The sequence below is a fragment of the Pseudoliparis swirei genome, chromosome 23, assembly GCF_029220125.1.
Source record: "Pseudoliparis swirei isolate HS2019 ecotype Mariana Trench chromosome 23, NWPU_hadal_v1, whole genome shotgun sequence".
Classification (NCBI taxonomy): Eukaryota; Metazoa; Chordata; class Actinopteri; order Perciformes; family Liparidae; genus Pseudoliparis; species Pseudoliparis swirei.
Window position 1 is genome coordinate 120,496 of NC_079410.1, and position 10,954 is coordinate 131,449.

The 10,954-nt window shown below is 47.7% G+C and overlaps 1 protein-coding gene across 1 annotated transcript; it reads left to right on the forward strand.

The window, feature by feature from the left end:
• Positions 1-215: 215 nt before the first annotated feature.
• Positions 216-10,553, forward strand: scaf1 (SR-related CTD-associated factor 1). Its single transcript, XM_056407537.1, has 6 exons — positions 216-345; positions 2,202-5,656; positions 7,214-7,296; positions 7,764-8,048; positions 9,035-9,163; positions 9,820-10,553. The coding sequence occupies exons 2-6, from the start codon at positions 2,269-2,271 to the stop codon at positions 9,958-9,960; spliced, it is 4,026 nt and encodes a 1,341-aa protein (XP_056263512.1). The 5' UTR covers positions 216-345; positions 2,202-2,268; the 3' UTR covers positions 9,961-10,553.
• The last annotated feature ends 401 nt before the right edge of the window (positions 10,554-10,954 follow it).

Below are 10,954 nucleotides of genomic sequence, written 5' to 3' on the forward strand. Positions count from 1 at the left end.
ATGATCTTTGTTTGATTAATTTGAAATGCCTGTGTTTTTATATTGTATACATATGCATTTTGCTTATGATAAAAATGGTTAATGTTAAGTTATCTGAATGCAATTGAAATGTGCAACGAGAGTGACGCTGCGCGGTGACGTCACGGCGCAATGAACTCTGTTTCCCATCAGTCTTTGTCGTCCTGTGTGAGCCGAAGGAAGGAAGATGGCGGCGATTGGTGGTACAGGTCTACGATTGCGTATCTAAATGGGCAAAAAAAGCAGTGGATGCTGTATTTTAACGGTTGAATAAATGTGATGCAAGAAGGCATCCGTGACCAGAGAGTGCACATTACCGGACTCCAGGTAAACCATGACACGCAGCCCCTCTGTGCCCGGAGCTAACGTTAGCTACGCTGCGAACGTATCAGCTAGGCTAGCTCGCTAGTTCACCGAATCCCTGCAGCGGACATGCCCTTCTTTCAATGACTACGTCATGTGTATCGATTCGTATCGACTGAACAACCCGGTGGCGTTCCATTAACTCTCAAGCTAGTGCGTACACACCCGTTACCGGGACATGTCTCCAGGGCTCTCAAGTGTCACGCATTTCGGTCTTACGTCACGCACTCCCGCCACACATCGTATTTCTCACGCTGAAAAAACTCTCGGCTATTTAATGTTATGTGCCGCAGCGCGCAAACATGAGCTGGCCGCGCTGCCCTCACCGTGGAGGAATCAAGCGCTCCCCTGGAGTTCTGCTGTGAGGAGCCACTTATCATCCAATCAAAAAAAAGAAATGGGCTAGGGGGGGGGCGCGTGCGTGCTGCTGATGGGAAATGTCACTCTTGCCTGTCTTCAAAACTTGAGAGCCCTGTGTCTCACGAAGACCAAACGTTAACGTTCGGTCGACCGTTACTTCTGTCTGCTCCACCGACGTTACACGTTCGTCCCAGCGTTACTTCTGTCTCCTCCACAAACATGTAACGTTTGGCCCAGCGTTACTTCTGTCTGCCCCACCAATGTGTAACTTTTTGCCCAGCGTTACTAACGCTACTATAATAAGACGCGTCACTGAGACCTGAACCCACAGAAAAGCATCATGTGTTATGATGTTTGGATATGGAAAACACTGTAACTTAGACAAGGGCCCTCAAAGCACTCCAGTGGATGCTTTGCTGAATGGACATCTTATTCAATAGGAAGTTAGTTGGGTGTTCTTCAACAGGGCACAATATGTTACTCTAGTCCTGCAAATAAATTGTAATAAATGGTGCAATGGATCATAACACTTACGGATCAGTCACAGATTGGATCTGCACAAATATATCTTTATATTTATTATTCTAATATAACTTTTAGTGATCCCTGATTGTTTTGTTTTTGGGCCGATACTAATTGCAGAACATTGCTGATCCATATATACGTTTGAATAAAGCAACTTGTATATAGGACTTTTTTTTAACGCATCCCAATAATAATTTCAACCACTCTGAAGTCAAAACTTTGTTATAGTCTTATTTATTATTTTTTCTTCATAGAACTTACACACAGTTCAAATGATACGGAGATAAAAGATTGTATATTATTAAGTAAAACAAATCTTTTCATGAGTAATTTAGCTGCTTAGAGTTTGTGTAAACATCTCATATTTCATCTTATATCTATTTATGTTGCTGTGAAAACATCTTCCAAAAAACTGGACGTGATTCAAGTTTCTCACTAGCAATACATTTTACAAGATTGCATATTGTGAACACATGGTAACGTGTCTTTGCCCCATACAATTTCTCTCCAAATGGAGCCTGAACACATCATATTGTCGCCCGAACGGAATCATTGTTCTCCGGTGGATTTAAACATTGATTTAGTTGTTTACATGATCAGAGAATAGAAAAACATAAATGATGTCCTGATCACACGTTTTACAAAGTATTAGTGGATAACGATTGTCAGTGAAACTTTATTTTTTATACTGTAATGGTTAACAATGAATTGTAATTAATCCACAGTTCATATGCGTGACAAACCGTGTACATGTCCGTTACACCACCAAATGTAATTGATCAAAAATTAACCAGATATATCCTAGCAAAAATATTCTCTTACTCTGATGAGATCACAAAGACCACACGCTATATTTGCTTCTGCGCTCTGAACATTTCCAGTAGATTTTCATGGTACAATTAAAGACTGCATGTGTCCTGTCCTTTTTCTTTTAGGTTGATTCCCTTTTTCCAGCGTGGCAACCATCCTGTCTGACTCCTGCTCCTCTAGTTTTCCTGGCCCATGGACTCGACTCCAGCATCAGGCTTCAGTCGGAGGCCGGCCGCCTCCTCTTCCTCAAGTGGCGTTAGAGAGACTACCAGGAGCCCTCCTCCCTGCTCGCCCTCTTTGTCTCCGTCATCCGATCCGTCTTCGCCCCTGTCGACGTCATCCTCTGTCTGCGCCAACTCCTCAGCTTATCAGAACCATGTAAAAGGTCAGACCCAGTGGTCGGAGGTGGCCAGGGTGTCCTCCACTTCTGCCTCTCTAGCAACACAGTTTTCCTCCACGCTTGCACCCGACGCAACCTCCTCGAAACTCTTCCCTCACAAGTCGGTGCAGCCACGTGTTCATCGTGAAGAAGAAGGCGGGAAAAGGGACATGTACGATCCTTTCCAACCAACTGATGGAGTGATGGGGGAGGAAGGGGAGAAATATGACCCCTTTGACCCCACTGGTTCCCCGGCATCAGATGATGATGATGATGATGATGAAAGTGGCAAAGTGAGGGGCGGGAAGAGAAAGGCTGAGCGAGGAGGGGATGATGAGAAAAAAGAGGAAGAACCTCCCGATTCCACTGACACCTTGACTTACCTGCCCAGCCCTGATCTGTCCACCCAGCTCCCTCTGAGACGGAGAGTGGACTGTCGCTCGGCCAAAACCAGGGAGCAGCGGGGTGCTGACTCCGACCACTCTGAGATAGAGGAAGGGGAGATAGTTGGAGCTGTGGACAGAGATGGAGGCAAAAAGAGACCAGCTGCAGAAATCCTCCCCATGAATTCTCCCAGCGTCTCCTTCTTTGGCTCAAAACCAGAGCGCATCCTCCGGGTGCTGGACGGCGATGGCTTTGTGTCCGTCCGCACAGAGAGCAACTGGGAGGAGGACGGGGATCCTGAGGATGAGCCTGTGGTCGGAGTGGAGGATCTGAGAAGGAAGTTGGTCAGCAGGCGGAAGGAAAGATATCTCTCCTTTCCTGCTTCCTCTCCCCTCTCTCCTCAGCCACCGCCTCCCTCCCATCCTCCAGTTTCTACGCCCTCTTCCCCTCTCGCAGCTCCGATAGAGCAAGTCGCCAAGAACCGCAGCAAGTCCTCCAAGAGTTCCAAGGACTCCGACCGACAGAAAAGCAAGGATAGGAAGGCTGGGGAGAAGGAGGAGAAGAAGAAAAAGAGTAGGAAGGACAAAGAGGGAGGTCAAGAGAGGAGCAAAGAGAAGGAGCGAGGGCACAAGACCGGGAAGGAAGTTAAAGCAAGGAGGAGCAGCAGGAGTAGTAGTCGGAAGAGGAAGAAAAGGCAGCACAGCAGCCCAGAGGCCTCTAGATCCTGCAACTCTTCAGGAAGAGGGGCCCACACTCGACAGCCTTTTTCAAGCCTTCCTGAGGAAAGACATAGGGAGAAGGAAAGGGACAAAGACAGAGGAAGAGAGAGAGACAGGGACCGAGAAAGGGAGCCAAATCGAACAAGTAGTCATCGAAGAGATGAGAGGGATCGAGAGTCCAGCCCGAGAAAGGAGGAGACGGAAAGGAAGGGAAGACAACATTCAAGCAGCAGAGAGCGGGGCGTTTCAAAGAGGTCCAAAAGAAGCCGGGAGAAGAGGGAGGGCGATGGAGACCGGCAGCGTGAGAGGGAACGGGGTCGGGACGGCCGCCCCGTTGTGCCGCCGTCCATCCAAGACCTCAATGGGTCTGACCTGTTTGCCATCAAGAGAACCATCACAGTCACCACCACCACAACCACCACCACCGTGCCCGGCTCCCCAAGGCTCGCACCGGCCTCGCCCTGTCGGCCCATCCAGGACTCTGACAAGCCCCATAAGAGGAAGAAGAAGAGAAAATGGCACTCGGCCGGAGAGACGGATGACCGGGGAAGTTGTCACAGCCAATCGCAGTCGATCTCGCCCCCACGGTATCACGGCTACGACTCGGACAACGATTCAGACAGATTGGTGATTGACGTGTTATCTTTGGATGGCGAGGCTTTAGACTCGGACTACCCGTCCCTCGAGGATACGCCTCCTGCTGCCCTGTGCCCTGACCTGCCGGTCCCCAGCCCCAAAACCAAAACTACCCCCAAGACTGGAAAACATCACCCGAAAAAGAAATCCCACGCATCGAAGAAAATTGACCAATCTTCCGCCTCCTCTTCCAAAGGCAAATGTCTCTCGTCCCTGACAGTCACCTCGGGCTCTGCTGCCGCCTTATCGGGCCTCCCCTCCACAAAGCGGGCCAGGAAGATGGGAAAGGACAAAGTACGGGACAAAGGAAGCAGGAAGGACGTGGGTCACTCGGGCAAGTCCAAGAAAGAGAGTGGCGGCAGTCGTAAAGGCAAGCTTCAGTCAAAGGTGTCCGTGCTGGTGCGCGAGGGTGTGAGCAGCACCACGGGGACTTCAGTTGGCTCTGGAAAGATGGGTATGGACCTATTGGGGACGGGGGGTACAGGGGTGGGCGCCGGGGGCTCGCTGGTGGGCGACTCGATTGCGGTGGTCTTCTGCAGGGACAACGAGAGCAGGTCTCCGTTCCTCAAACCTTGCTCAGAGCCTCTGTCGCTGGGCAACCGCGGTAAAGACCTGGCGGGGATGGGGAAACGAAGCGGCCATGTTGCGCCGCCGTCCTCCCTCAGCGGTCCCGCAGGACCGAGATCCAAGAAGGCAAAACCGAGCTCCATCACGTCCACATCCACCTCCTCCTCGGCCTCTTCCCCCTCGTCCTCGCTGGCGAGCAAGCGCCGCCGTCGGCTGGCCAAGAAGACGCGAGAAAAAGGCGGCGCTGTCGGCCCGGCGGCTGGAGACGACGGACACAAAAAAGCCCCGTGCGAGGGCTGGGGGGGCGCCTCCTTGGACGATCAGTCGGCCACTGGCGATCGAGGCAAGTCCATCAGTCCGCATGTTAGCCAAGCAGGTCCTGCACCCTGCTCCTCTTCCTCCTCCTCGTCCTCGACCAGTGTGCTCCCACCCTCCTCCTCGCCCCCCCACACGCCTCCACCCTCCACGGCTCCTCTGCGTGACACCAGGGAGTCTTCCCCGGACTCTCAAACCGTGGACAGCAGCTGTAAGACTCCAGAGACGTCGTTCCTAGCCGAGGATTGTCCCACCCAGACCAGCCCCGCGCTCCCAGCATCCAGTCCGCCCGCCCCCCAGGGAGCGGGCCTCGGCATCGCCTTGTCTACACCCGCTGCCAAGCCCCCTCCTCCAGACGATGCGCCCAAATCCCTGGCCTCGCCCCCATGCTCGTCCTCTTCCGCCGGCTGTGGCTTCACGTCCCTTTCCTTGCCTCTGTCTTCGTCGGACCCCTCCTCCTCCTCCTCTGTGTCCTCCTCGTCTGCTAGTAAGCCGCCTCCTCCTCCCCCTCCAGCAGTGCCTGCGCTCCCCTGGGGTCTGCCGACCGGGGTGGATTGCACAACTGGGGGAGTCCTAGCGTGTGAGTACCCTCCAGAGATGTACAGTCTGTCATGTTATTACGCAACGTTCACATTTTTAAGGGGCGTACACGGGACGACACGATCAGGACCCAAGCCAGGTAGTCGGCTGAGCCCATTTGGAGGGACCACGTCTCTTGAGGATTTTTAAAGGTTTTTGTCCATAATCACGTTCCTTTATTGTGTTGGTCATCGTGCACAGAAAGCCAGTTGAAAAGAGGGTAAACCTTACCATGAAGTCATAGAAATCGTTGAAAAGCCAAGACAAATTTTTTTTCAGACAACATAATGTAACCTTTGATCTCTATCACTAATCGCTCTGGTAATGCCTTTTTATAGCTTCATATAGATCTGATGAGCCTATCTGCCATAAAGAGCACACCAATCATTTAAAAATGATATATTAACTTGAATTTGTTCTCGGGAAAAACCCTTTTAGTTGGATTCTGTTCTTGGAGCAGTTAATCACTTCATAAGCAGCAGAACGTAACACACCTACTTACCTAAAGAACCAAGTTGTTTCCAGGTGTATCCAGTTTTTGATGTTTATATAAAATATACTTTTTTAGAAAACTGAAAATAATCACTTTTTTCACAAAAGCATCAAACAATTGGGACTGTGAACGTTGTTTTCTTTAGACATGGAGCCATCACAAATGCTTGACCCACGTGGTATCCATGAGCGACGCGGTGTTTGTGCTCATACTGGTACACGCTAATACACGTGTCCTACCCGTATGGACCAATATAATTGTAACAATATCGTCAGCAAGAAAACAAGATGGCTCGGTCCATTACTACAGCCAAGCACGTTAGAAAACTGTTCCTGTCAATGTGGAGGAGACCACGAAGGAGACGGGAAGTCCAAACAACCTGTTTGGTTCACACATTCTGGAAGCACATCTTTGTGTTCGACACATTCTTTGTAAGCTAAGTTGTTTGCGTACATCTAAATGTTGGTTTTCATTATGCAGGACAAGGATGCACAGGCAAATTCAGTTGTAGCCTTGTTTGTAACACAACAAACACCTGGCCAGCTAAACAAAATCTGTCACGCGTTCCTGGAAATGCATTTCCTGGATTGCATCATAAGGAATGTCAACGGCAGCAACCAAAACAATTCTCTCGGCGGACAATATGGCCGACATATTCACACAAAATATTCGACACGAGGCAGACTCTTTTTATGCTCTTTATAGGCACACAGATCCATATGAAGTTAGCTTTAAGGGCATTTCCAGAGCCTTATTATATTCTAGAGGTCAAAGGTTAAATGCTGTTTTTCTCTGTCACATGGAATCTTCGCTTTACAATGATATATGACTTCATCATATCCTCTTTTTATACATATTTTTGACGAAATTGCAATGATGGAGGGTTGAAAACTATAGGTGGATGGCACATAGAAAGTGATGCATGCAAAGTGTCCTATTCAGTGTTGAGAGGCCCCAAGAGCTGGATAACATGTTGCCGTGTCAATTATGTTATGTTTATTAATGTGGCCATTATAGATGCTCATTTTTGAGGAAAAAAATGGTCTTCATCACTCTCCCTTTCAGTGACTGCTCTCCTCTTCAAAATGGAGGAGGCCAATATCGCCAGCAGAGCGAAAGCACAAGAGTTCATCCACGCAACCAGCCAGGTCAGAGAGCGTCACTCTTCTCAGTCCTCCTTTGACATTATTTGTTTTACGAGTAAAAGAAACGGTGACATTTTATTTTTGCATCGTTAAAGGAAAAGGCAACGGCAAGTTTCAGAAACACTTAAACTTTGTGTTTTAAATGGTGCATGCTCAAAGATTGTGATCAGATACCACTTGTTTTGTTGAGTCACTGATTCTCTTATTCTAACATTCAGAATATGTAAACATAAATGAATTGTTGCAGCAAACATAGTCGAGGTCAAACATGTGGAGTGTGTCACTTTTAGCCTCAAAACACTTGAATCAAGCCCCTACTTCCAGCTCAGACCACACCCATCTTCAAGAAGAGGAGACCGACTCTCCAACACAGACTCAAAGAGGACACAACGCTGCCCGTCAAAGGAGTTGGTGGTGAATGGGGGATGAAGTGTGTCCTGACTTTGCCTTTTTACTTTTGTCGCGTGCAGATTCTCTCCCAGGCCAATCAGAGCCAGTCGCAGCAGCTGGCTCCTCCCTCCTCAGCCTCCTCTTCACAGATCCCTCCGCCGCCTTCTCTCTCTCCACCCCCCGGTCTGAGCCCAGCCCAGTTCATCCTCCACGGCTCCCTTCCGTTGGTCGGCTGCACCAAAAGCCCTCCCTCTCTCCTGCACCCCTCCATGGGCGGAGGCTGTGCACAGACCCCGCCCTTCATCATGTCCATGGGGAGCTTTGGCGACACTGGCTGGGACAATGAGAGCAAAGACCCCGATAAGGTGAGTTTAGATTCATGCACAGATCAAGACGGCTGATTATTATTATTATATCATTATTATTATTATTACTAACGGCAGCTTTGTTATGCAACGCGTCCACCTCTTGCTGTAAATTACGTAGACCCAGTTTGTTTATAAATGCTGCATATCAGCACGGCTGTTTAAAGTTTATAAACCTAAATTTCATATATGTCCACTAAACAGTAAAGTACCCTATATATTCACCCTGGCACTTCAAACCACATGGGTATTAAATGATAGAGGGGTTTTTATCATTTATTTATTTCCCTCTACATAATCATACCTTTATTTCTTTAGTTATTATTTATCTTGTTCTCCAATTATCCAAATATTATAATGGATGACATGATAAATTGTTCATGGTGTAAACACAAGTGAAGGAAAATATCCTTTCATTCTGACGGATTCATGGAGTTGGTGCTGCAGAAATGTACACAGTGCTAAACTTATGAAGGCAACGGGTTAACATGAAGGGTGGATTTGGCATGACTTGGGGAACAGAGGGAATGAGAAATGTTGTAAATGTCAGCCTCTTGGTGATCTATTTTTCTTATCTAAAGCAGGGGTCCCCAAACTATTTCCTGTGAGGGCCACATAACTTCCCTTCTCTGATGGGGGGCGGGGTCAGTTTGTAACAGAGAAAGTGTGACGATCGCAGGGTGCCTAAATGTAAACATTTATTGTTTTCCAGAAAGCCACACATAACCAAATATTAATAACCCTTTCCGGGATCTTCACAGAAAAAAAAAGTCGGGATAAATAACACTATTTATGAAATAATAATAATATAAAATCATAATGCGTCTCTGGTATTGTTCAGGGGGCCGGGCCAAATGTGGAGGCGGGCCTTAGTTTGGGGACCGCTGATCTAAAGCACTTTACCCGTCTTTGTAAAAGCATAAAAAAGAACATTATTATTATTATTATTCCATTTATTTGACATTTCTCTTACCTATATGACCCAGTACCTAAAGAAGCTGCACACCCAGGAGCGGGCGGTGGAGGAGGTGAAGCTCGCCATTAAACCGTACTATCAGCGCAAAGACATCAACAAGGACGACTACAAAGACATCCTCAGGAAGGCGGTGCACAAGGTCAGCCTCCGCACACACACACATCACAGAGCACGACACGGGTTAGGCCAAAGGTCACTAATGGAGTTTGAGTAATGCTTCCAAACAACAAGTAGTTCATTTTTGTATTGCCCAATATTATTAGCCTCAGAGGGCTTTACAATCTGTACACATACGACATCCCTGACCCAGGACCTCACACACACTCAATGAATATGACGGAATGTATGAATAGTTCGATCCATACCTCCACAATTCATGAGACAGACGGAGGTAGTGAGGAGGAGTGGGCGGGGCACATCAGCAGGGCTATGGCATCAGACCCAGCCAGGTCCAGTGGACCCTATGAGACGAGAAGTCACAAAGACTCGGGGGAGGAAGCAGAGTTAATAATGTGCGATAGAGAGATGTAAATGTATCCATAAGGAGAGAGAGAAGAGGAGAGAGGTGCTCAGTGTATCCTAGACGTCCCCCAGCAGCCTCTCAGCCTATAGCAGCATCTCTAGGGGCGGGACCAGGTGAACCTGATTCCGCCCTATAAGCACTATTAAAGAGGAAAGTCTTAAGTCTACTCTAGTAGGATCTATTCCCACAATAAATTTACATCAACAAAATGTAAACGTATGTCTTTTTCGATTGAAACAGCCTAATAATGAACCACTGTGTCAACGTCTCAGATCTGCCACAGCCGCACTGGAGAAATCAACCCGGTCAAAGTCAGCAACCTGGTGAAGCTGTACGTCCAGCGCTACAAATACTTCCGGAAACACGGACGCCGAATGGACGACGAAGAGCGGGATGACAGGGAGCTGCATTAGGATACTTTTTTTTTTAAAGTCCTCCCACCGCCTTCTGCTCAAGTCCTGGGCAATCCGCTGATATTTTATTTTAACAGTTTTTTTTATATCCCACCTTTTATCGATATGCTTTAATGTGATCTTCTGGAAGCCCCTCCCCCTTATCACAATGATCTCACTGTAAATATGTCTCCCTATCGAAAAAAATGTATCATGTCCAGGAAGTGGATGCTATCATGCACAGCTGTATGGTCAAATACACCAATACTGCAATAAATACTGCCTTTTTAGATTTGTGTTGACTGTCCGTAAGAAGCTTTGCCATGGATGGCAATGACTGCAGCGTCTTTTTCTCAATAAGCATTGAATTAGCGACTTGAATCATGGCTACCCCGTCACTATGTGTCTCAAATCCAAGCCCAGGGGAGATGTAATACACTACTAGAAGATGTTGTGAGAACACTACAGCACACTTCCGTCTGCAGACACTGCAAATACTCTTTGGTTCTGCTGTCTTGTGTTGTGTGTGCATGTGTTACTGAGGTTGAGAAGGTTGCTAAATCTCTTTCTAAAAATGACTTGCCCAACAAAATATAAATGTTGCTTGAAAAACAGTTTGCAACAGAACGACCATATTCATTTTAGTCTGTCGTGTGTGTGTTTGCGTTCCATATTCTACATGGATGAAACTTCTTGGTAAATCAAACAAGCTCTGGGCTGACATGAAACCTTTGCCACGCCTTTATTGATCTCCAGAGGGGAGATGCAGATGTTGCAGCAGCACATAATAAGAAATAAGTTCAGGTGAATTGGAAAAAAAGAATAAAAATGTAAACTATATGAGTTCTAGGTCATGCAGTGGTTAGCACCGTCGACTCCCAGCAAGAAGCTATTGTGTCTGGGGTTCTCTGGTTAACTGCCACTAACAGACGCCTGTCCTCCACCGGGGACATGTGACCTGTTGCACCAAGCATGCATCAATCATCTGTACTCCTTTGCCCTTTTATCATGCATC

Coding starts and splice junctions, on each gene's coding strand:
- scaf1 (XM_056407537.1), top strand. CDS start 2,269: ATGGACTCGACTCCAGCATCAGGCTTCAGTCGGAGGCCGGCCGCCTCC. Junction 5,657..7,213: donor AACTGGGGGAGTCCTAGCGT/GTGAGTACCCTC, acceptor TCTCCCTTTCAG/TGACTGCTCTCCTCTTCAAA. Junction 7,297..7,763: donor TCATCCACGCAACCAGCCAG/GTCAGAGAGCGT, acceptor TGTCGCGTGCAG/ATTCTCTCCCAGGCCAATCA.